A 27,820-nucleotide genomic window follows, 5' to 3' on the forward strand; every position below is an offset into this window, starting at 1 on the left:
ATGAAAGCTTGAGAGTAAAGCTTTCTTCATTGGAATTTGAAGGCAGCCCACGGTGTGCGCTTGATACAAAAAGTATGTAATATGAGTGAAATATTTCTTTAATACCATTGGCCTTATGCATTCACCTATTGGCAGTGTTTGAAGCAGATTCCAGGCAACAGTCTGACTTATTTACACAGAAATCATGTAAAGTGAAGTCAGAAAACTGCAACCCTCAGACTTAAATGTCTTTTTTTAGCGTGTGGTGGGAGTGGAGCCTGTGAAGATGTTCAGCTATTGTTGGTGAGTCCAGCCTTCTCTGGACAGAGTGCTCACTCACTGCTGTTCAGGACAAAGTTTTTGTTTTGCACTAAAGCTCTTGCATTTAAATTCACAGTTTCTTATGTGTGGTGAGGAATTCCCAGTGAGTGAACATACTTTAAATCAATTTGAGTTTCAAATGGAGAAACTCAGCAATATGTCAGTTAGTGTGGAGGGATGCTCTTCTCTCTTATTATATTTTTGTTGTTGCTTTTTTGGCTTTTCTATTGATTACCTGAAGCATCAGTGTGTCTGGTGTAGTCGTCTGGTAATCACAGTGTTCCTGGTTTGGTCCCCGGCTCCTCCAGAGAGTGTGCCAAAGTGTCCTTGAGCAAGATACTGAACCTCTAACCGCTCCTGATGGGCAGTTTGGCACCTTGCATGGCTGTGTTTGACATCAGTGTGTGTCTGAATGGGTGAATGTGAGGCAGACGCTGTAAAGTGCTTTGAGTGGTCAGTAAACTAGAAAAGCAGAAGAAATTATTTCCATTTACCATTTCACCCTGATTGTCCTGAAACGATCTGCAAAGTTCCATACATTCAAGCCAGAGAGCTTCCCGGCACTGCTGTCCATTTGGTATTAATGTCCTGATTCTCAAAGCATTTCCTCACTAATAGGTTCAACTCAGGCTGATTTGTACTATTTGCGTGCTGTAGCAAATACATTTATATGCAAATTAGCACATGATGTCAACTTGAGATTGATTGAGATTTCAGTTTCTAATTACCACTTTCCTCTGAAGAGAGTTGGCCACATTGCCGACCATGTAGAAACAATCTTGTACTGTTGGCCACCTTGCAGTTCTTGATAAATTTTATTGTTTGGTGTATTTTTCTTCTTACTTTGGATAACTGGCATAACTGGCCAGATGTAAAGAATGTGATGACACATATATCAAAGGTGGTGTCTGTCCCTCTGTCCCTCTTTCTCAAAAACTATAGAAATTACTTAGCCACTCCTATTACTGATATTACAAATCAGTCATTAAAAGACAGTACATTTCCATCATCTTTTAAAAGTAATTGAAACACCAGTATATAAATGTGGGGACAAACAAGAAGTTAGCAACTATATACAATTAGTATACAGTTTCTAAGATGGCTGAAAAGGTAGTTGACAATTGGTGTTACATCCTAACAACAAAGATCTACTCCACTATATGCAGTTTGGTTTTGGGAATAATTATTCTACCAAGACTGAATGAGACTTTCTACTTCATGGAAGTAACCAAGTCTAAATTAGATAAAGGAGGGGTGGTAGGAGCAGTGTTTCTCAAACTGCATAAAGCATTAGATACCATGAGTCATCCAATACTTCTATCAAAATTGTCCAAATTCAAACTCTCAACTGGTACACTCACAGTGGTAGGCAGTAACAAAGTACATTTACTTGAATACTGTACTTAAGTACATTTCTTTAGTATCTGCACTTCGCACATTTCAAAGACAATTATTGTACTTTTGACTCCACTACATTTCTATGAAGGTTGTTGTTAATTATTACTTTTAAGCAGAGCTTTGAAGTCAGCTGTTGATTTTTCCTTTCTAAAATGCAGTTGGTTGGAAAACACTGTGTCTCACAGGAGGAAAAAAACAATACTCACGCTCAACTGGGTGAGCGGAAATATGTCATCCAGCTCTGCGAAACAAGTGCATACAGCCGCTTTCAAAGTGAAATGCATCTGCTCTATTTTGTTACCAAACATTTGACCCAGCAGTGATTAACATTTGTATAGCGGAGTGGTTCTACAAGCGTGTCAGTGCATTCATCAGGTGGTTTCAAAGAGTTATGAGGTTCTATAAAGAAAATATACTTTCAGATACATAAGTATTTTTAAAGCAAGTAATCAAGTGCTTTAACTCAAGAAAAAAATTTGGCTTTTCTAGAGGAGTAATATTTGACCAGGAGGATAAATACTTTGACTCAAGTAATGGGGTTGTGTACTTTAGCCACTGTACACTGAGTTGGGTAAGATCTTATATATCTGGTTGATCACAATGTGTTTGTATATATATATATATATATATATATATAAAAATGTCATCAGTAAAATCATGCACAATGGGAGTGCCACAAGGCTCAATCTTGGGGCCACTGCTGTTCAGTTTCAGATATCAGTGATTTTCCATCTGTTTGAGAGGATGTGGATGTTCAGATGTATGCTGATGACACAGTCTTATGATCAGAGAGATGCTGAGAAAGTGACCTCTGACCACTGATGCTTCATAAAGTTGCTCAGTGGCTGAGTGAGTTGTGTCTTATCTTTAATGTAAAGAAAACAGTGACAATGCATTTTGCTCCTAAAAAAAAAAAAAAAAAAAAAAATCCCATGGTGCAAAAAATGGACACTGAACAACCAGTCATGTCAATATTCATTTGACTGAGTCTGATTTGCAATTGTAATGTAGTACTGTAATATTGTGTTTATACTGGATGAAAGTGCTGAAGGTACCTATATGTTGATGTATGCTAGATTTGTCTGTATAATTGTCAGTGTCATAGAAACTATGTAATAGTGTTGCATGCAAATAAATGTTGTGAGTGTCTGGTGAATGCTGTGTGTACCTGCCTATGGACTGCTAATGGAAAACAGCTAATAGCTAAATCAGATTCATAATAATATCAATTTATTTAGTACTATGACCCGTTTCAATGGTATAGTATTGTAAATAAAATTACTTACTTAAAATTACTGAAAGGGAGTCATTAAACCACCACACAAGTAGGACCACATATTAGTACAGAGACGTGTATTGATACCAAATAAGATTTATTACAACACAGTATGTATACAAACAATTCCTGTATAAGAGTTAAAAAGAAAGAAAATAAATAAGATACATTTAAGCCTGCTACCAATGACTGGCCTGAAGCTAAAGCAACACAGATACGGTTTTACCCAGGCGTTATTTAACCAACAGGGATCAGATAGGCATTAACTCAGGGTGTGCTAGGGCAATGGCCATACGAAACCCACCACAAGCCAGTAAAAAAAGTAAAGCACACAGGGCTTACAAACTAACAACCACCATATAGGGCACACAATGTTGCAAACCAGAGATGAACTCACAAAATTAGGAGGCCACCCACCGCACACGCGCACCCCGGGCTCAGCTCAGCTGCATCCCACATTAAAAAGACCTATAGGCACAGGCCCCTTGATAGCAGGTTCCTTGAATTAAAACAATAAAACAATAAAAACCAGCAAATAAATAAATTACAATAAAATATAAAACAGATCTACAGAGTATAAAACAAGCAGGCAGGCAAAGCAGCAGTGGCAATCCTCGCTCTGTGGACCAGAGGAATGCGTTACAGTTTGTCAACATAATGATTGTAACAGTGTATGAATTTAATGACAAATAGTACCTTGGCTGGCCCTCTCCGACCACGCCGGCACAATTTAACCTACTGGTTACACATGGTTCTTGTTTAATACTACAACTAATAATAACAATAAAATAAAAAAGAATCACCATTTTGCACCAGTGCCCAACCATCTTACAGGGAGAAAGCCATCATCCATCCATCATAGAAAAGGAAGAGATGTTTAAAGGCCTTCTGGGAAACACAGAAAATCATAACGTGAAACAGAAGTAGGTGAGCCAGCAGGAAAGTGAATTACAGCACCTTGTCGCAAAATAACTCCCGAAATATATTGAACATCACCTCTCAGTCATTGGTGATATGTAGCAGTCTCAGAATATCCCAGGGTGGACATTTCCTTTAAGGGAATTTGATGGTAGTTGTTGACAGAGGGACAGCAACAAGCCGACCCAGGGGCTCCAACCCTCAACCGTCTGACCTCTGGGCTCCTGCCACACAAGCGTATGTGAGTTATTTACAGGCCACGGGTTGGTCCAGGCCGAAATCTCCTTGTATATCATCACTTGTTTCCACCCACAGAATCAGCCAGCCTCCTTGTCCCTGCTCCTCTTGGCCGAATTAATGCAGTGTGACCCAGACTTGGCAGCAGATGACTTAACTGCAGTCCATAGCATATTAATGACAGCTTATGGCTTATAACTCTCTTGGCTCCATCCTTCCATTTCCATCTCTAGTCCTCCCTCCTTTTCCATCTTTTGTCTCGAGAGGGATCATCACTTAAAGTTATTCTGCCCTCTCCAACCCTTTTTCTTTCTGCCTCTTTATGAGGCCGGAAGAGAATGCAAATATGTGCTCCATAAGCGTAAAGTAAAATGCAAATATGGGCACCGTAAATGTAACATAAAATGCAAATATGTGCTCCTTAAATGCATGTGGTCTGACATTTAAATAGGCAAAAGGGAAATGTGTGATTTCTGCTGAATGAAAAAGTTTTAATATTTGTGGATTTTTCCATTACACATTCATGACACTTTATTAAAACTCACAGAGCTTTATGTTTCTAGTGGAGATCCCAAGGTTTCCAAAGATACCAAACATGTCAAGACATATAAATATTTTGTGTTTGATGTGATGGTGCTGCAGTAAAACAATGGCATTTGGGGTTGGAATGTTTCTCTCAATATAATCGGATTTTTAGCTTCAATGTGTTACAGCCTGCAGATACAGAATATGTATCTGACATTGCTGTATCATATGGAAATTTTGAAGGTACCTATGGGGAAATTTAAGGAAAAATCAAAGTTTTAGAGGCTGTTTTGTTCTCATTTAACCATGACTAAAACCCTTAAAGCTTTAAATGTAAGTCTGAAGTATAGTTGTCAGCTCCAAATAACTGTCACTGAAAATTCAGCACTTATTAATACTAGAAAATTTTCTGTCAAAGTTTCAGTGTTGTTCTTGAAGACACTTGGCTAACAACACGACTTTGCTTCTGCAGACTGGGGTTCAAGTCCAAGCAAGAGCCATGTTTGTTTGTAGTGTTTTTAACATTAACCATGACCTTTTAGTAACCTTAACCTTAACCATAACAAAGTTTTGGTGTCTAGCGAAACTAATGGAGCAAGTAGCTAAGAAGCTAATGTTAGTCAGTGTTAATGTAGAGTCACGTGATACTCACGTGTTACTGCAGGCGCCACAAAATATAAATGCTGATGCAATGTATTTTTGGTCCTGAAACCTTAACATGTCAGTGTATTTGTTGGTTTGCAAGAACATAAAATGGCAGCATTTTATTTTTGGAGACTGTGTTGCCTTTTCATTACTGACAGTTATTTCAACCTCCCTGCTGCCTCATATGAACCTCTGATTCATCACAGTGAGCAGGCTACACACACGCGGCCACACGCTGCCAACCTTGACCAAGTACACACACACACACACACACACACACACACACACACACACACACACACACACACACACACACACACACACACACACACACACTCATGCATGTGAGGGGAAGATGCAAATGCTGCTCATGTTGGTATTCCACAGGACATCCCGTAGTGGTTGATGTGAAAAAGAGGTGACAGGTCATACTTGTGCTTGTGGGCAGCAACAGAAACAACTGAGACAATTCGTCTTCCACCTAATTACAGCCCACCAACACCCCTCACAGGCACACACACCCCCAAGCACCGCCACCTTCACCCAGGCTATATCCTTCCATCTGGTGATGGGAATTTTATGTAATCTCCTGCAAAACAACAGCAACCCCCCTGAGAGGCCAGTAGACCAGAGGAAACAATTTCATGATCAAATTACCAGAGCTTGCTTTCAAACGCAATTTGCAAAAAAATCACTGCCAGGCTTGAAGGTTGGCAGTTGCGTCTGTCCCTGTAGCGGCTCCCTTCTTAATCACTTACGTCTCCTCAGCGAAACTCCCCCTGCAGTGGCCTCATGGTGTTTATATCGAACCATTGTTTGTATTGCCAGAGCAGTTTAGCCACCATTGGTAGATTATTAGTGCTGTATGTCATCCATTTAGTCTATGACGTGCTGCCACTGCTGCCAGCCACCCACTGGGAAGGTATCCTATTGCGAGCAATCAGAACTTGCCCACAGGCAGATATTTGTGGAGCAGAGGTTGTACAGAAGGTTTCTAGTATAAGATGTATAATGAAAGTGAGGGAAACAGAGGGGAGCGATTCTCTGAACCGACAAGTCAATATAACTGAAATACCTCCCAGCTGTAACGCTGCTTATTGGGGTATTAGAATGAAGAGAGTGACTTTGTTAGGTGAATAAAAGGAGAATCATGAGGTTATGCCAGACTAGCTTGAGTGTGTATTATTTTCTAATAGCAAATCCCACTCTGAATGAAGACATAATAATTTACTGTGACTGCGCCAAGTGAAGTGAACAAGGAAACTGATGAAAAGTGCAACAGGTTTGAGTGTGTGACACATGCATTCAGCAGACATTAGTCACTCAGTGCCTGCAAATAATTCTCAGTGTGTGTTATAATTAAGTCTACTTGCATCGCCGTCAGCATCTCACTAAGTAGAGTTGGCTGTATGGTGGTGAAAGCACTGGAGAATTCAAAAAACACAACCCTGACAGTGCTTGCCAGCTTGTCTGGGTGGGCACAGACACAGTTTGGTAGGTAAATGATGCCATCCTCAACTCTAAGTTAGGGCTGGTAGGCAAAGTGGAGGGGGTCCAAGAGTAGAAGTTACAGGGAGGGGTAGAGTCGCCAGATTGGAGAGGGAAATTGGTCTGGGAGCCGTGAGACCATGTGGCATCCCCTGATGAACGAATGAAACAAGCTGTACAATACACTCCAGTATATTTCTGTAAAGGGGCCTCTTTGCAAAATCCTGGGATATTCCCTAACTTTCTCAGAGAACAGATCAAATTCCATGATTTTCTCTGTGGCTACACCTCAAATTATCTTGGCACTCCAGTATGGCCAGTGGGAAACCCTGTAAATAGTCTAATCCTTTTGTCTAAGTCATTCATTATGAACCCCGAGCACCTGCTTCTTTACTTAAAACAAACATGAGGAAATAATTGCAACTACTGGTGTCTGCACTTGTGCGGTGGTGTCTGGCGATACATGCGATACATTTTTTATCAGTGGTGGTGGTGGATTGTGTGGGGTGTCAAACAGACAAAGTGTTGTGCTCTGCAGGTGTTTGTTTGATTCCACCATCAATAACCTGACTGTGACTCACTTGCATGAAGAAAAGACAGTGCTCGCTGCCAGTGCTATTTGAAGCAGGTCCAGAGAAAAAAAGAAAAAAGAAAAAACGAAAGCTGAGAAGTTGGTCTGTGATGTTTGGCTGACCACTGGGAGCATTTGATGTGAAAGACCTCTTCTGCCCGCAGATATAATTAGAATGAGTATCCAATTAGTACATTAATTTGGGTTATTAACAGGATTAAGCATTTAATTAAACTAATTTGTCCCAGGATTGCATTCCTTTAGACAACTTTGAGTCCACTGAGTTTACTGTAATTATACAGAGTGAAAATTTGCACAGCTCAGAGCCTCGGTGATGGTGTCAAGAAACATAGTTTCTGGGTTGCTGACTTCATTCATAAAAATAAATGAAGTTTAGGGATCAAACGTAGATGAAATCACCACAATCCAATTGTTAATGAGCTTATAAAGTGATTTGTGAGTCCAATATTGCAAAAATCTTTGGTGTGAATGGAATTGATGTGAAATATTGATGAAACGATATGCTCTCCTGAATGCTCTGAGATTGCCTGTTTGTTACAGAGAGGAGGAAGACTCCACCAGCAAACATGTTTTTAAAAACAATTTCAATCGCAGTGTGGATGATGGAAGATATTTAGCTTTAAGCTCTAAGTTATTCATGTACTCTGTCATCGCTCTGATTAGGAGCATGATTATGATGATGTGTAACAGTTACTCTAAAATGCTGAAGGGGAATCATTTGACTCAAATCCTGACAGCCTGCTTCCTAACACACACCCTTGATATTATAATTCTGTTGGTGCTTTTTTTTTTTTTTTTTTTTTTTTCAAGGACAGGAGTGTGGCTTGAGATAAATCAAAGAAGGAAATATAAAGGATATGTTCACTGCATTATCTGACCTATAAGTTTTAAAACAACAACAACAACAACAATAGAATAAAAAAATCGAAATTTTTTGATGGCTGTGTGTGTGTGTGTGTGTGTGTGTGGGGGGTGGGGGGGGGGGGGGGGGGGGGGGGGAGTGTACATGTGTGTGTGACTGCACATATCCATTTTGTGTCAGTTTATGGTTTGAGTTACAACCCACAGCTCAGTTTTCTGTGCATGACTCTTCACAAATTTGCATTTTTGCACTTTGCCCACATCAATATAAATAGCTTGTGGTTGCATACAGAACAATGAATCCTCCATCTGCAGAACTCCTCATTGTCACACCTTATGATATGGTTCCCTGACTAATAGGTAACTACTGTAGATTAATTTGATGATCTTAAATACCACCATATTACCTATTCAATGATGACTGTTGCCGTGTGTGTAAATAATAACTGGTCAATGTGGGAACTTTGCATTAACCTCTTACTTACCACTCTAACTTACTTCCTTTCAGGGGCTACAGAGGGTTTAAAAGCTGCAGTGAAGATACTGATAAGATACTCATATGAAACTAGGCAACCTATGGAACCGATTGATGTTGAGTAAGCTAGGTTGTTGGCAGGATGGCTAAATATTATTCTAAGGTTTGGTTAAATTGCTGAATGAAAATGTCTAAACAGTCTTGGAGTTGCATAAATTTGGTTTTACTGGGATTATTGTGCCTTTAGTGAGCCTAATTTCATTAATTTTTGATGATATTAATTCCCCATAGTAGCTATTTCTTTATAGTGAGACCATTTTGTGATTTGTCACTTGATGTCACTGTATAAAATTACCTATAGTGACCTCTGTGATGATCACAGCTTCATGAAACTTTACATCCACAAACTAGAGACCGAGGGCATTCAGAGGATGTCTGGCCTTCCAGGTATTTTGACAATAAAGGGAGGTTTCTGAGCAATTTTCAAACAGAATGTTCGCCATCCAACCGCCAAAAAATGCAAGTCTTACAGAAATCTCCACGTGCCATTTTTGACACTAAATTACAGAATGAATTTTTCCTGCAGTGTTCCTCAAGGTCTTGGTGTGGTGTTCTTTAAGGTCTTTGTGTCCTATTGTGTTATTTTGGAGGGATTTTTGACTTTTTTTTTTTTTTTTTTGCACACATTTGAATGGTCAAAAATGATTAAATTTTGCACTAAATTTATGTAACAAATTATATCAACCCAAAAATTGTTGCACCTTGTAACACAAAATTGATCATGGGAATGGCTACCATATACTCCACCATAATGCTCTAACTCTAATACACTCTAAATAAATAACAATAAATAAATAAATAAATAAATAGCCACCTAACCAAAACACAATGCTTCTTACAGATTTATGACTATGATAACTTGACACAGATGATGTATACCACTTCTGTTTGTCATCTAATGTGCTGAACTGCAAGTAGGAGAAGCAGAAACCCAGTTACTGCCAGTGGTCGGGTTTCTCCAGCAGAAATCTAGCTAATCCCTTAACCAGATTATGAAATCTGTATACACTGCATCTCAGGAATTATGTAACTGCTGTCCATAGGAAATGTGCAGTGATGGCTGGTGGTGATAATGGCTGGGTGGGCTAGCAAACACTTTTTACCCATTAATAGGTCACACTGCAGCAAACTGCAAGTGAGTGACACAACTTCTGTGTACTCACTTTCACACACTGATGTCTAGTGAGAGGCAATTACAAAACCAGCTGCATGCAGTAGAATCTAATCCAATGAGTGGTAGTCTATGCAATAACAAGAAATGATCAGCAGTGTCATGGGCCTTAGAAAAGTCAACAAGAAGAGCAGACACAGTACCATTCATGAAGAAGTGGCAGTGGTGTTGCTATGCTTGGCCCTGAAACCAGCCAGCCACGAGCTGAGCACAGAGTGAAATCAAAGAAATATCTCAAGTTGATCATTTGCAAGCGATTCCAAGACTTTAGCCAGACAGGACTGTTTGCAAATAGGGCAATAGTTGTTGAGATTTTGTACCCACCTTTATATGCAGCGATTGCAGAAGATACAATAAAATAGATTAAAAATATGTTCAGTGTAAACAAAGGAACAGGAAGATTAATAAAGAGAGGAGCCAAACTGTCCTCAGCAGAAGCAATTTCACAGAGTTAATAGAAATAAGAGTCATTGACCTTTCTAGATTAGAGGAGATAGAAAGTGAATTGATGAAAATGATCTATAAAAGGTAAGGACTCGACATCATTGGAGGAGGGCCCCTGAGAATCCTCGGAGATAGCAGCTCTCATGCATTCATTATGAAATAAGTGACCAGCCACAGCAAGTTACACTCATGTGTGTTTGATCTATTAATAGACTATTGCTGTAAGTGATATAGGTTGGTAATATGAGGACTTTATTTTTATTAGAAGATTTTAGAGGGGTCCGCTGAGCACCCAGCCAAGGCCCATGCCTTGATCAAAGAAAATTCAATCATTCAATGAAAATCACCTAAAATCATTTCAGAGTCAGCAGGCAAAAGGAACCGATCTACTAATTAATCCTGAGAACCTGCAGCAGCAAAAGGAGGTCTACATGTCTCCAATAGTGCTCCAAGAGTGCTAGAATGTACTGAGGGAGAGGATGAGAGGAAGACAGAGGGAGGCTTATAAAGATCCAACAAAATTTGTAATCCCAAAGTAAGCAGTCATATTTTAGAACTCCGATATCATTTCTCCTCCCTTTTGTCCAGCCATTCATTTCCATTCATTCCACTGTGACATGAAATTGAACTTTCAGAGACTTCAAACTTTCTTCCATCACTGTAATAAAGTCTTCCACATTAGTTTTCCTAAAAGCAGCAACACTGTAGTGTTTTGATGACTTGAAAATGGGCGGAATGACACGGTCCCTCCATCAGAAAATAGTCCCTAGGGAAATGTTTGCTTTCCACAGCCAATTATCACTTCTGTGGCTTATGAATGGTGGCAATTGAAAATGAAGGCATATTGAATATATGTTGTGAAATCTTAAGTACCTCTGCATGATTTGCAAAATCGCTTGCTCGCTGTGTAAAATGCCAGAAAATTATGAGAAATTGTAGTAAATGGACCAAACATTCAAAAACACTGATATGATCCTTAAAGTCCTGGCCTCCACTTACTAACACATGATGATCAGATAATTTACTTCATGTCAAACGCTAGGCCAGAGTAAAACTGGCCTAGCGTTTGACATTCACTAACTAATCTGCTCCAAAGACCTGCAAAACATATAGTTCACAAGTCAAACCTCCTTAAATCAGTAAAATATATATTGTGAAGCAATGACCTGACCTAATTTTTGCATATTTACTTATTTTTTTGAAAGGGTTTCTACAAAATGCTTTACCGCGACCTGATGTTGTGACAAGCTGACCTGCTGTTGCTGATGAGGTGAAGTTGTGCTCATATTAATATCTTCTCTGCTGAGTTCAGGGAGTGTAGCCGAAGAAGATATTGGCTGAAAATTCAAACACCAATTGACACCAGCTTTCAGATTCGTGGAACATGTCTTGTATTTGTAAAACCTAGAAGAGGTTGATTTCACTGATTTCTCTCTATGCAGACCACATAAGGCCAGGTCTAGAGAGGTCAAAAACTGCTGTTGCTCAACTGGTCAAACCTAGACTATATTAATACAGAGAGCCTGAAGCCTATTTTCAACCACGTCTCACATTTGCCAAGCCTTCTTTCTGTAGTTGGAGTGGTAAATCCTGGACTAAATAAGCATATAGAGCCTCCAGATTGTGTAAAATAAGTTTAAGATTTGTGAAACCTTTTATCTATAACCTTTTATCTGTCAATGCACACTTATGTGCCTGTGTGCTTCGATACGCATGGCATTTGAAGTGTGAATGCAGCCGCGTCCTGATGTGTCCCCAACAGCACCTAAGGATCTCCTAATTGCCTTGTGGAAGGATGGAGTGATTGACTGTTGTTTCTTTCTCCTTTGTGGTTGTACGGCAGTGTCTTCGTCGGGAAATCCTAAAAATAGAGTGGTTGGGCACAACTGCCTTGTGAATGGGTGAGAGATAGGGAATCCGATCCCAAGCGGCCTCTGGAGTCACACTGGGACTCATGATAATGACAGGTGTTAAAGTCGATTTGTCAACTCAAACCATTGGGCCACATTAGATTTGCAGTGTGAACACTAATGTGTCCTGATGTGTCCCAGACCACATCAGAGGACCACCCTGTCGCTTTGTGGAAGGAAGAAGCATTCTAGAGACTGTTTAAATTCAAATTTGAATAAAGTATGTTTATCTGATATATATATATAAAATAGAGCGACTGGGCATAGCTGCTTTGTGAATAGATCTGAACATGAGTAAGCACAAGCCCCTGTTCTTACAAGTACAAGCAAGTAAGTACCATTGTTCTGCTTGTATACAGTGAAAGGGAAACACAGGGAAAAAAGTGACAACATGGAATTTTGAGGGAGGCAGAAGAAGGGAGGAGAGGGAGCGTAGTCATGAAATCTGAGCAGAAGTGGTCACTGGAGTTGCATTTGAGAGTTGTGATAATGTCAGGTGTGAGCGGCGATGTGTGTCAGCTGTCCACTTGTGATCAGATCACTGAAGACGGTTAGTACCAAGTGTGGACGGGGCCTCTGATGCCTGATATATGGCAACTAGCAGCAGACGATCTTTAGAAAGGGGGCAAGGAGGGGAGTGCCTTCATTTTCAGACCAAAGTCCACGGCTCGGGCTCCAAAAGATAAGGGCTAGAGAGCAGGACAGGCAGGGATTTATGTTTTACATCTCTGCTTCACCCAGGGATCCTCCACATGCCCAGCCTACCAGCCTCTTTCCTGTGGGAGGTAACAGCCACTGCAGGGGAGGCAGGAGAGTTGTTTATCTCCTTTGATCAGGTGTAGAATTGAGATTCTCCTTTCGAGCCTGGCTACTCTTCAGATAAGGCTGACTGGAGGGTGAAAGTTCAGACTCCAAATCCAGCACACAAATGTACAAAAATGGAGCAGCGTTTTCAGTCAGTGCTAGAGAACGAAGAAAAGTTTTATGCAAATGAAATCAGATACTGAATGGAGAAAACTCCACCGATGGAAGATCTGATCTGTCATCAGCTGGTAAGTTGGTCAACTGATCACTCGGTTTACTAACCAGCAAGTAAGAAACCTGGTAAACTGTGACCTCCAGTCAGTGAGCACCATATAGCAAACAACCACCAGGTAAAAAAAAAGGAAAAACATATATCAAAATAATGAATTTGTGCTATATCTTTGCCTGAATGCATCCGTATACAAGTTACTTACCACAATGTAAACGAGGGTCCAACCGCTGTTTTTTTTTTTAAAGGATGATACCGTTTCCAGTGTAGTGATTTCCTCAGAAGTGTGGTCTTGTCAGAGGGGGAAAAGCATCTGGAGCAGCTTTAACCCTATCATGGGACACCAGATTACCAATGTGGTACTGATCAATTATATGATAAATGTGTAATCAATGAAACTGTGGCACGTCCATCATATCAGGGGTGGGCCACACTGACAGGCTGATGTTGGATTTTTAATAAAATGGCAATATCTGTCAGATTCATCATGAAACCCATACATCAGTGTAGCCATGCTGCATACTAAAGCTGGGTACGCTGGGTTTACCCTCCATTGTAACATTGCAGTCCATCTCACGTTATCTTCCTCCTCTCGTGCAGGTACATGGCCATCATCCACCCCCTGCAGCAGCGCATGTCCTCCACAGAGACCAAGGTGGTGGTGGGAGTGATCTGGATACTGGCTCTGCTCCTGGCCTTCCCCCAGTACTACTACTCCAACACCGACGAGCTGCCCGGCCGGGTGGTCTGCTACATCGACTGGCCCGAATACACCATCTGCGACTTCAAAAAGATGTGAGTCTCCATTTGGACTGGCAGCTGAATTTGTCATCAGGCTCTGTTAATTTCTTTTGAACTAAGAGCAAATGTGGGAGGACATTGTTTGTATTCAGTGTGAATGAGACATTATGGTGCAGCGCTTTGTGCTTCATCGTTGCAAAGCACATCACAGAGGTGCTGTCTTTTTTTCACACCGAAAGGCAAAAGCATCAGGTTGGCGAACAAAGGATATTACCGAGCCTTCACTCCCCCATTTAATGAGGCAATGTCATGTTTTATTGTTATTATTATTATTGTTGTTGTTGTTGTTGTTATTACTACTACTACTTCTCCAATTAATACTACCACTATAAACCCTATTTGTATTGCAACTTTTCAAAAACAGAGTTGAAAAAGGAATTCAGAAAGCAAAAATGTCAACACAAGTAACAGGACATTACTGGTTTAAATTTCTGGTTGATTTTGGTTAATTCTCAAAGTGAAAAAAAGATGTTTAGATGTAGCTTTTACTCAGCTTTATCTCATCATTTCAGCTGGTAATGCTGGATAATTAACCTGTGCCCATTCACTGCCAGAAGAGTCCTTGTCCATCTGATCTTTAAGTCAAAGCTGAGAGGTTTTTTTCACCTTTTCCACACCTCTGTTCCCTTCAGTCTACTACAATGTATCCATTGCCACATTTAGTCTCACTTCCAGCAAGCTGCTAAAAGCCTCTGACAGCACTGAGGCAGACCCTCTGTCTCACATGTAATACCAAAACAGATGTGATTTGAGTGCTAAGCTTGCAACAAGCACAGACGTACATCCCACCAGCTTTGACTGTTTATCCAATCACAACAGATTGGCAAGACGCTGTTTGTGTGGGGAACTGGACTGTATTTACCTCTGATATTGATTCCAACATATCCTCCATCCAACTTTACAATTTTGCCTTGACTCCCAACAAAGGAGCCTGCATGTCAGCCAGACTGATGTTATATTCATGACCCCCGCAAGGTGCACCAGCAGCAGTCAGTACAGCAAGGCAAACTTTAAGGCTGTAACCAGTCTTGAGAGAATTTTACTTAAAAGAGATAATTGGTGTTTGATTTGAAGTCATGCAGGGTCAAAGTGTGCTCTCAAATATGTGTAGCTACAAAGGGCTTGACAGGTGATATTCATTTCAAAGTGCAGTGTGCCGTTCAGCTCGTCTTCTCCTTTGGTTTACGTTTCTGTCTTCTTATGAGAGCTCGTTCTTTGATTTTATGCTGCTTTCCTCACGCAGCAGCTCCACCCGTGTCAAACAGCATTTGCATTTAATTTTTAGGCTCAAACCACAGAGGTTAGGCTAGAGGCTTGCCAGACAGTGTTTGAACTGTCTTAACACAGGAGGGTAAAAGAAGTTTAAAGAACGATTTGCAATCACTATCAGGCCTCAGCTCTGGTGGCTGCTCTGTGGCAGCCGATGTCACCTTTCCTCTTGATGTAGGCTTTCCTTACATGCAACAATTAAAATAGAACCAGTGTTTTCAGGTCATACCTGTGACTAAACATTCATGAGAATCGTTTTCACACTCGGTGTTTATGCACTGCTCGTGATGTGGTGTGCACCGACTTCATCCCCCCTGGTGGCCACGCGCTGAAGATGTGCTGCCGTGCCAGATGCACTTCTGAAGCCGCTTTAGAAAAATGCAGAATAAAAGCAGCATGGCCAGGGGACATTGTTTCGCACCTTGCTCAACTAAAAGGGTCTGCCCAGTCACATTTCTTGCATTTGTCTTGTTGTTGCTTCTAGCTATACACAATACACACATGAAGGCCAGACACTCGCATGCACACAAGCACACATGCACACACACACACAGACACAGTATTAATTATGTGAACACATAAAGGCACACACTCCCACATAATATTTGCACATATGCAGCCAGTCAAACACACTCTGCTGCATGCTGTCATCCTCATCAACAACAGTGTTTACGCTGCTCCGATGCCAGCCAGCTTCTGTTCTCTCCTTGCTCCTGCCTCCCTCACAATTCCCCACCGAAACACAGTGTGTTATGAACAGGGCGATGGTAATTTCAGTGTTCATGATGGGAGCGCTGCTGCACTTATTACTTTTTTAATGAAACTGTAATCTGCGACACATTGGAGGTAAGTGCGAGCATGGAGGTAATTCCGCTCCGCCGCTGCCGCACGCCGTAGTTGACACCCTCTGATTCAGGTTGACCTCGGGTCAGATCCCACATGTCTTTCTTTTCCAGGCGTCGCCCAGCCACCGTCACTGTCTGTCGGCCTGTCTGGTTCCAGTCAGTGGAAATTAGCAAGCCAAGCCCCTTAGGAGGGTATAAATAGATGAGTGTGTTTGTGACTGCGTGCTTATACACGCCCCCCCTCCCCCTCCTCCCACCCACAACCACAGAGTGCGGAGCTCACATACACACACTGAAATTAATATGATTGACTACACTTTTCTCCGTCTTGGTCTTAACCTTTCCATGGACTTTAATCCATTCCATTTGATCATCTCATAACACGCTGACTTCACTTTTTTCTTTTATCCACTTTCCCTGCTGTTTTTTTAGTTCTTTAGCCTGTGATTTCCTGTATTTCCCAGAAGGCCTTTTGACAATTTGCCTGACTTGAATCCAGCAATTAGTTTTACACTCTGGTGGAGAGAGTGATGGCGATAGTGATATCAAGAGAGAGAGTTTTGCAAACTGACAAAGAACGAAAGTAGTGTCATTTACTGAAAATGCAAAAATGGGAAAGAAATTTGCATCACTGTCATTTCTGTGATAGATTTCTGTCTGTGTGATTGTTGATGCAAAAATTTAGAAAGAAGTCTTTGCGCTTTGATTGTGAGCCTGGACTGATAATAAAACCTCATGTTCGCTGTTGATGTTTTCGATCATTTTCTGCCATCAAACTTCATTATTGCCACACCAGAAGTAGCTCAAGTTGACATCCCCACATCTAGATTTGACCGGTTATCCACGGTAATAAGAAAAATACAGTGCCAAACAACACATGGACCAAGAAAAGCAAGGTACATCACTGTAATAACCTTTTTTTTTCCAGTCAGAAGGAACATCAAATTGGTGGAAGGACTGACTCATCTTGCTATATTTAAAGGGACACTTCACCCATAACGCATAATTTTTGTATGGAGTACTCAGCATGTGCTGTCTCCAGCCTCCAACAAAGAAAGCTTTGCTCTCACATTGGTCATGCTGAATAATCCAAGTCTCCGGTACCCAGTTTTATTCTCAGTACTTCACAAACACACTCGCCTGGTTCCAGACCCATGAATCACACATTCACTTTTTTTAAAAAATTCCAGCGATTCTGCAGGTCTGGTATTGTTCAATTCACCTTCTCTGCTGAACAACCAACTGAGCCCATGAGCACCATGTCTTCACCCAACTCTGTAGTTTTTATTTTACTTTTACAACCCTGACAAAACGTTGGTCTCTAGTGATTGGCTAGGGAAAATCACAAAAAATCTGTTAGAGTGGAGGCAAAGTCAGACTGAAGATGGAAACAGAGTATAGCAATTCAGTCTTGATATTGGGCCACAAACACAAATGTTTTGGCTCATATATTGCCACTTCCACAAAATCGTTTCAATCACGGTCATGTAACGCGTGTGCGATTACAGACCCAATTTTTTCCCTTTGGATCAGAGATGGCTTGCATTTTTGGAAGTTTTACCATGAAGGCTTGCGAGTAAAGCTTTCCTCATTGAAGATTGAAGGCACCATGCGGCGAGTACTAGATACCAAAATTATGCATTACTATATCAGTGAAGCATTCCTGTGAGAGACCATTTGGGCCTTATAAGTGTCAAAATAAAAGAACACACACCCTCAAAAATTTGATCGTCATCTTGCAAAGGAAACACACACTCATTGTGTACACACTCACACCGACAGAGGAAGGAAGATCACAGAGTGGGCACACCTTGTACTCTGCCGTCCCTTTCCTCTAAATTGGGCTTCATATGAGCAGAGCCTTTTATCATTGCCGGTAAGGCAGCGTGGAGCAGGGCGTCATGTTACCCTGTGTGTCGATGTGCCTCTGCAAAGTCAAAAGAACAGCAGCCCTACCCCCCAACACACTCACACACACACACACACATATAAATGCCACTATGTACACATGCACACTTACATAAGCATGCACCGTCCAAATGCACACAAACATGCACTTGCATACACACACATATGCTGCTCTCCCATATGTCTGTGTGTACAGTGAACACTTTGATGTTCTGATTATATTACAGTCTGCAGCAATGTTGTAGGATTGTGCAAAAATGAAAGTTGATATGTTTGTATTTAAATCAAAGCCGTTCCCAGTGCTGTTTTAATATGATTTAATATGAAACTTGCCTGGTGTGCTTGTGGTGGTCGGAGTTGGCCACCTCCTACACAGTAGCATCCATGAAGCACTTGCTTGGTAGAATCACATATGCGTGCAAATCCACACTGACACTTGCACACACACACATAACCACACACCAGCGGCTCTGAAACAAAAAGGCCCGCCATGAAATTGGTGAGGAGGTAACGCAAGCATGAAAAAAAATTGCAGTATTACTGTGTGTAATATGTCATTGTGTTATCCCTCCCACTCCTGCGACCTCCACTGACTGAAATTTTATTGATTGAGCTCTTATGTTAGCAAGGTTACCACGTGCATCTTCCGTTCCCCCTAAAGCTTCATCTATCAAGGGAAGTGAGGATCTCCTGGGTCCCTGTGGGGATACCGGGTCTTGTCAGAAATACATTTTTTCCCCCTACGGCAGTAATTGAGCTACAAACTTTAACCAGAAAACATGTTTTTATGGATGAAAAGTGCTCATTTATTTTTTCAGCTGTGAATGGCCAGGAGGGGGGTGAATGATCAAGGCATACTTGTAGTTATGTATTCTAGCAGGGTACCTTCAAATATCTGCTGATTGCCTCAAGATTAAAGCATGGCACCACTGGAGGTGCTCTTTGTTCCTTAGGCAGACAGCTACCTTTGCGCCCCCCACACAGTGCAATCAATTCCAGAAAATACTGGTCTATTTCGTCCATAAGGTGCTGTACTTGCTTGAGATCAGAAGACTAAAGCCACTGCCATGTTCCTGAGTCATGTTTATCCTGCTGGAAGCCTGTGTTTGACAGTGGCTGAACGGTGGCCATGCTGGGATGAAAGGGCTTGGTAACAAGGCAACAGTGACAATGACATCGCCCACAGTTGGTGCAGTCAGCCTGAGTGGAGCCTTTTTTTTTTTTTTTTTTTTTTTTTTTTTTTGGCATGTGTGGTGTCTTAGACATTGCAGTATGAAGCCTGGGGACTTTTTGGCCTGTTGGTGGCGCTGCTGTGAGCCAGTCACTTCCATTTTGTGGATATGGGACATCAATGTAATAATGCATCACCAAACATCAAATTGACCTAAGAATGCCTGAGGAATTTTGTGCTGAGCGTAGGATACCGTTGGCCTGGTGATGGCACTGTGCTGGGCTAATCAGGTTTTTATTCAAAATGCTAATCCCAGTGTCAAAATTGATCATTCCTCCAAATTTCTTCCACAGGAGACCAGCAGAGGCTCAGAAATTGCACTTGATGGACGCAGACCATGCCATAGTCACTTCCCCAAACTTAGATCATGGTGGACAACAAAGCTGTTTCATATGCTGTGGCATTCAAATGAGGTTCAGCGACAACTAAATGGCCTAATGTGGCCCTGCTAATACTATCTTTCAGTTTTGGTGATCACGTTCCTGGCTTTCTTCAATCTTTGTGTTTGTAACAACAGGAATGGATCCTGGCATGGTTCTCTGCTGCTTTACGGTCAGTTTATAGTTCTGTTTCAAAGTGTCGCTGTAGCTACAGTATTTTGTAGTGTCCTATGACAGAGTGAGAATTTATATGTCTACGCTGGAGAGTCTGTGCGCACATTGAGCCTATTGCTGACACACTGGGCAGCAGTCTCACGATTTCATTTATTCTTTGCTAATTAAGCACGTGGAAGCAATTTTGTCGACATTCTCTGAAGCAGAGAGTTCACTCTCAGACCCACTGCTGGTGTCCAGAGCAATGTTTTGGGATATTGCTTACCGTGAATTTAGTGACATCTTGCAATCTGGATTATACGGGGATGAGTTAATATCAGAACGGATTTGCAAACCTCCTGGAATAATGGAAATGAACTTAAGTGATTTGCATATAGAAAAGGGACGTGATATCCCACAAGTGATCGCCCAAGATGCATTTCTAATGTCTGTCTGGATCTACACACAATCTGGATTTCAAATGATAAATGAACATCTCAGTCCTGTCTGAGTTATTTATCCCTTTGCTTCATAATTCACTGTCTGGAGGAGGGAATGCAGATAGGCAGATTTATCCAAAGCGTCTTACTGCTTATTGAATGCAAGCAAACCCTCAGCCCTGGCAGTTCATGGAGTTACAGGAAAATACATGTGGGTCTGCCAGCATCTGTATTTTTCAAGTATTTTCTGGTGTGTATACTTGTGTGTGTGTGTTTGCACGTGTGCATTCTCTTGTGTACATGTTCACACTGCTTGTGTTCATGGATTGTGCTGCTGTTTTTTGCCATCTGTGTGGTTTTCATGGGTAATGAATGCAACTCAGTAATACAGAACTCAGGGAGGCTGTCTGCCTCTCCACCTCGTGGTGAACAGATCCCAACACCTTTACCTGCAGCCGAGCAACTGACACACTGACAAGCTTGACTTTTCCAAGGCAGGAGACTGGTTTTGCTGACGACAGAAGGCTTGCAAAAATACACCTTAGAAATGACACATACATGCTGTAGCAAGAACAGAGTCAAGGGAGTAAAATGTCCTTTTCCTGGTTTGGAGGGCCATCACCCACAGCTGGAGAAAGAGGGAAATGAACCTTCCTCCAACATGGGCTGTGTTGCAACATGAAAAATACATGTCTCACTGAATGCTAATGCATTACAATCCCGACTACTTATGCTCCTTTGAATTCAGTGTGTTTCATTTTATGATTATTGTTCTCCATGGAAGGATACAGCAGTGCCAGCCAATTTCATACCTCTCTGCACGCAAATCCGATGAAGAACTGAGAGAGGTGAGAGAGAAACCAGATGTGCGTACTCCTACTTCTGCTCCCAACATTTTCTATACTGTTTTAATAATTTCCAACAGTAAAAATCCATTAATATTTCATCCTGTACAAAAGAGATACTACTCATCTTGTCCATTCTGTTCTAGATGAACTCTTGGACCTTGAATGTACAATTAAACACATTTCAACACACCCACACACATGAATACTCAAACACACACATACACACAGGCAAAAGGATTTACATAAGAGATGTTTTTTCCCCTAAGTGGATTATGCTTATGGACACTTGTGTGCATGCAAATGCCTTCCATCTCTCCATTGAAGTGGATTGTATGGTGGCTTCGAGTTCCTCTGAATTGATCCTCATTAGCCTCATGTTAAATGTTGACTGTGGCTTGGGTGACCCACTCTGACTCCCGTACATTGTTGGCTTCAAAAAGAAATTTTCTGTGATAATAAATCACAAGATTCTTTTTTACAGAACTGCTGTTTTACGACGGTATGGTAGAGCAAGATGGTGAATCAGATCCGCACCATCAATGACTATGTGATGTTCCCTCCAGCCTGCTTATTGAAGTGATTCGCTGTATTTCGTAATATTTTATACAGAGAATGTGATTCATGCACAGGGATTGTGGTCTTTTAAACATCTTTTTAGAGGCAGTAACACTGTACAGTGATGGTACATGAATTAATACCTTAACTTTTGTGTGAATTATTATGAGTTAGGGCAAATACTAGTGATTAAATGATCAAGATATTAACATTCCTACCTGAGCTAAATGTTCATCTGTGTTGCAAATTTTCATCCCCCACCCAGCTGTTGTGTAGGACAGTAGTGGTGCTCTCTTCCTTTCATCGTTACTGAGTGCTGGATACTGGCTGGATGCTCCAAATGCTAACTGTTAGCCACTGAGGTGGACTTCCCCCCAGCTAATATTCTGAAAAATAATCACCTTAATCCACTCAAATGTATCCAAATTTCAGCTCAATTGTATGAGTACCTCTAGCACCACAGTGCTGATTGCAGTGACAGTTTCTTCACAGCAGCTTACCATGTAGCTGTCAGTTCAGTCAGGACAACTCACACATAGGAAATGTATTTATCACATGAATTTGCCTAGCCCAGCTTTTATGCTGCTGCAAACATTTTGTTTCATAAATCCCTGCTGTGAAGGCATATTTTGTAGGGATAAAGGAGAGAGCAGGGTTTTTATGTTCCCCCTCCCTAACATAAAAACAGATGCAAGCAGGTGGAGCGGGGAGGAGGAGGTTAAAACAAAGCTGTAACGCATGAGAAGCAGTGGCAAAGTAACTAGACAAGCAACAGTTTTGAATTTAGGGAGTGAGATGGCGATTGGTTAACTATGAAAAGCACACTGGTCAGGAACCAATCAGCTGATGGTACCTGGAGAATTTCCTGACTCAGCTAACTCTGCTCATTAAACCAACAGCAGCCTTGTAAGAAAATGAAATTTATCCCTCATTTCTATCTAAAAAAAACCAAACAAAAAAAACCAAACAAACAAACAAAAAAAAAACAGTTTTTTCATCACCACGTTTGGGTTTGATCAACCAATGCACTGTGAAATCGGAAGCAGAACTGTCTTATTTTTTGAGTTTGAGCTCTTGGCACCCTGTAGTGGCCAAAAACTGCTTAGTGCAGCTGGGTTCTATATTCATGCTTTTATTTCATCACACCTTGACTCTAACTCCCTTGTAGGTGGCACCTAGCAGATTATGCATCCCAAATACAGTAAGTAATCCAGAATGTGGCAGGAAGACTCCTGACAGGAACAAATTAGACAAAGCAATTCCACCCGTTTAAGCTTTGGCTTCTGCTGCAGTTTAGGATTGATTTCAAAATGTTTGTGTTTACACAGGCCCATTGGTATTAGACTATAGTCCCGCAGCTACAATCTCTATATAATCAGAGTTTTTTGTTTACTTGTTATGAGGTATTTTTGGTCCAACTCAGTCAGATTAGGCTTTGGCTTAGGCTTTTTCATTTCATCCATCAATAAAAAGCAATGTAAAAGCAATTAAATACTCTCACATAAATTCAAACATTGATATCTGGACTCCATCCCTAGTTATCCACTAAGAGGCTGTAGGTTAGTTCTGGAGTGGAAAGTTGGTAAATCAGTAAGTGACATAGGCCTGTAATGTATTGATTAAAGCATGTGCACTCGTATTAAAGACTTCCTTATTAAAGACTTAACTGACCAACTGAGACCAGGAAGTGCAGCTTAAGTGAATTTTGGATGTTTTTCCCAGTGTATGAAACATGCTGTAAAAAAAGCACTGTTTTCCATAACTGAGATGCAACATGGCATTCTAAGCATAACCAGTTTAGGGGCTGAGAAGTGACACTATATATTTGTTCGGAAGAGCTGTATATATAAAAGATGCTTGTCTGGTGACTATCCTACAGACTGATATAGAGTGCACAGTGGCGTGTGCAAAATCTGTGACTTGTTATGAAGCGATTTGCACGATGATATAAATCTAAAGTTTTTGGAGTGGCTGAGGGGATGTGATTTGTATTCTGTGCATTTGCCCGTTTCCACTTTCTTTTCTCTTCTTAAATCATATTTTCTCTATCTTGTGAAGCACCTTGTGTGTCTGACAGACAACAAAGATGACTCTAATCTCACTGGCTTGGTGACACACGGTGTGAAAAGTGTGGCTCAGTGTGCGGTCATTTTCACCCTGATGGAAACTTACTGTGGAGTTCCGGTCCTCCTGGGTATTCACTGGGATTAACATAATTGTAATTAATTGCCACAGAAATGGCTTGCGAGGCTCAGCTGCACCGTTCACAGTGGGGAAAATGGATTGTCTCTCTGTGAACGCTGGAGTCCAGGGTTCTTCCTTCTTTCAACACAGAAATGCAGTGTAGGATTACAATTTTACCCAGCCATAATTCAGATAATAATGTTTTGATGTGCACAGTGACACATACAGAGGAAAAACAATGCACACACACACACACACACACACACGCACACACACACACACATGCACAGTTAACAGGCATATCAAGATCAGGCAACACACACTCAGGGACACTCAAAGGACTAACAAAACCAAGTAGTGTGTCTGTGATAGATGACCGAATCATTGGCTAAATACGGAGACTGTCATGATTAATTAATTCATACAGGCTTTAAATTCACGGGACAGTTAGCGGAGCAGGGGTCCACCTCCTCCACCTCACATTTTAATTCACTTTACAAACCGAAACGCAACGTGCGAATCCTGCAGCAAACCCACGTGATGATTGATTCAGCCCTTGACTTGACTGGGTAACGTTGTCCAGTATTAACAGGGATTTATCCATTTTCTCTGAACTGCTGCATTGGCGTTCCCCGCACTGCAGGCAACTCTTAAAGTTGATCTTTTAGCACAACTTAGCCCATCTTCATGCTCAGCTCACCCTCACCCCGAGGCGAGTGTCAACCAGTGAGTCACACTTTTAAAACTGTTAGCCCAAGAAATAAGTTTGATTCTTCATTTAGTTATGTGTTCTATAACACTGATGTTGCAACACTGCTTTACTTTGGCTCAAATGAACCATTAAGGAAAACTGTTTAGAATAGTATCGACTACAGATAAAATGCCACAGATAAGAATTAGGCCTTATAAAATACAGAAAGATAAGTTGTAGAATAGCAGTAGAATAAAAAATGTAAACATCATTTAAGGCTTAAAAAAAATATGATCACTAAAACCATAATAATTAAAATCATGAGAAAAACATGATAAAGGAATAAAAACAAAGATAAAATACTCCTTACAGTCAGTCCATGCTCTCTGCCTGGGCTCATACACTGATGCAATGTTTCATGTCAACCAAAAAAACACTCCTCATGGCCTATTTGTAATTAGCTCTAGGAGATGGACCTGAACTGTTTACAGTATCCTGTTCTTCCTTCTTTAATCCAGTTGTGTGGGAGAGAAGTATCCTTCCTCTTTACTCTCATGCAAAATCGCTGCATTTTGAAGGGCATGACTGCATGAAGCTGGTTAGGTCTCCTACTATTCACACTCTTTTTAAAACTTTTTCTTGGTACATTTCCTTCCTCATGTCTCCTTATTTCTATTCAGTGCCATTCTGTCTGGCTGCTGTTTCTTTGCCACTGATAAAATTAACCTCCTCTCTGACTCTTCGTCAGCTGCTCTGATGAGCCTGAACTCCTGCTTGTTTTTCACATTTGTAGTCTTGCAACATCGTGATGTCTGCTCTGTAATATTAGAGAAACTCCACATTGAACATTTCTACAGCGCTTTGATAAAGCATTCAACCCGCAACCTTTTTTCCCCACATAAATTATTTCTACAACCTGGGATTGTGACCAATTAAACTTGGCTTCTTTTGATTTGTGAATTTCTCTAGTTTGTCTCTACTTTCTCTACTGTGTAGCCCAAAAAGGAAATAAAAATTCTAACCATTAACAAGTAAAGAAAAAAAATCAAGAATGGAAATATGAATAATTAAATAAGTATTCATCCTCCTGGTTTAGTACATTGTTGTACCACGTTTTGACAAATGGAGAAATATTTGCCCATTGCTACTAAAATTGCTCAAGCTGTACCAGGATAGTTGGGGAATTTTATTATTTATGCATTACAATTCTTTGTCTTCTCCATTAGAAAGTGAGTGTTTTTCTCAAATTTGTGAGTTTTTTTCTTGTAAATTTACAACTTTAGTCTCATGAATTCTGAGTTTTCTTCTTGGAATATTACCCTCCCCCAGCTCTGTAATTTGTTTTCTCCCTACAGTGGCACCAATACACCATCACACTTTTGTCGCCATGTTTTTGAGAGAAATCAAGTGAGTTGGGTCAGGTTTCAAAGGGTTAAGCTCGGGACTCTGACCGGGTCACTCAAGGACACCAGTGTGCTTCATTTTACAGTAAACCAGCCCAGTGTGGCTCTGGTGCTGTGCTTTGGGTCATTGTCCTGCGAAAAGACAAACTTCCTCTATAGTTTACCCTTTCTGGCAGGCGCAAGTAAGTTTTCATCCAAAATCTCCATGTGTTGTGCAGCATTCATCTTCACTGCAGTCCTGAACACACTGCAAAAACTCAAAATCTTACCAAGATTATTTGTCTTATTTCAAGTCAAAAATGTCTTATTCTTAGTCAAAATATCTCATTACACTTAAAATAAGACATGATCACCTCAGAAGTAACTTGTTTTTAGACAATTGTCTCTTGTTTCAAGTGAAAATTTGCTTGAAACAAGTGAAAATTTGCTTGTTTCATTGGCAAATTTTGTTTCTTGTTTCTAGCTAATTTTCACTTATTTCAAGTGAATTTTCACTTTTTCCACTGGCAAATTTTGCCAATGAAACAAGCAAATTTTCACTTGTTTCAAGCAAATTTTCACTTGAAACAAGAGACAATTACCTAAAAACAAGTTACTTCTGAGGTGATCATGTCTTATTTTAAGTGTGATGAAATATTTTGACTAGTAATAAGACATTTTTGACTTGAAATAAGACAAATAATCTTGGTAAGATTTTGCATTTTTGCAGTGCAGACTTCCAGGTCCCCGTAACATGAGGCTTCTCCGGCGTCTTGCACAAGTGGGGTTGGTGTTATCTGGCCGATGTGCACACACACTGTACTGTTCAGTGCTGGAGCCAGAAAAATCCTCTTTTGGCTCATCAGACCACAAGACGCTCTGCCTGAGAATTACTGAAAAGTTTTCTCCAGAGTTTTTTTTTGGGGGGCAGGCGTGTTTTTTTTTTTTTTTTGTTTGTTTGTTTTTTTCAGCATGGGCTTCTCCTCGCCACTCTTTCTTATGGCCCTTTTTGTATAATAGCTTGGACATTAATGACCCATGGACATCACTTTCAGCTGCAGCTGCTGACTTCTGCAGCTTGCTGAGAATGACATTTGGTCTCCCAGTGGCCTCTCCGACAAATACCATTGTTGTTGCAACTAAACTTTAGGAGAGCCGTCTGCCCCGGACAAGTGTAGCTCTTGGTCCATATTTCTTCTACATCTGCATGTTGGATTACACTCATATCCTTCCCCAGATTTTGTGCCTCCCCACAATTATATCCCTCACTTATTTCAAATGCACTTTTGATTTCATTTTGGTTTGGTGCAACGGAAGACCCAACTCGACTGTTTGAGCTGACACATTTATCTCGATGAGGTAAAAACAGCTGATCCACTGATGCAGGTGGAAACAAACTGGATGGGTTTGTGACAGAATGACTTGCACCTGAGCAAAGTTAGCCTTGTAATTACTGACTTAATGACTTTTAAAAAAAATCACACAGTTTTGGTTTTTTATTTTGTTTCTGAATTGTTGGAAGGTTTTGGCCTTTTTTTTTTTTTTTTGCCACGATGTGTACTCACAGTTGTGCGCTGCCAAAACCACATTGGAGGCTGAATGTGTTTTCAGGCACTGTATTGGTTCAAGTGCTCGTCCTTTTCCACAGCAGCCATTCAGACATGAAACACGAGGGTAAACACAGGTGCTGCGAATTAACATGAATTAAGGCTCAGTTCCATTTGCGTCCAACAGAGCCAGAGCCCCGGCGCTGCTCACGCTGGCTCCCTGGAAAGACTCGGCTACACTTAACTGGATTGA

General features: G+C 40.9%; 1 protein-coding gene across 3 annotated transcripts in view; it reads left to right on the forward strand.

The window, feature by feature from the left end:
* Positions 1-27,820, forward strand: part of tacr1a (tachykinin receptor 1a) — a 44,815-nt gene that overhangs the window by 2,425 nt on the left and 14,570 nt on the right. For all 3 annotated transcript variants that reach the window (XM_030059157.1, XM_030059159.1, XM_030059160.1), the window contains exon 2: positions 13,934-14,128. In XM_030059157.1, the coding sequence (XP_029915017.1) occupies positions 13,934-14,128 (195 nt within the window). The remainder of the gene's footprint in view (positions 1-13,933; positions 14,129-27,820) is intronic.

Source organism: Myripristis murdjan, chromosome 9 (genome assembly GCF_902150065.1).
Source record: "Myripristis murdjan chromosome 9, fMyrMur1.1, whole genome shotgun sequence".
NCBI classification, from domain to species: domain Eukaryota; kingdom Metazoa; phylum Chordata; class Actinopteri; order Holocentriformes; family Holocentridae; genus Myripristis; species Myripristis murdjan.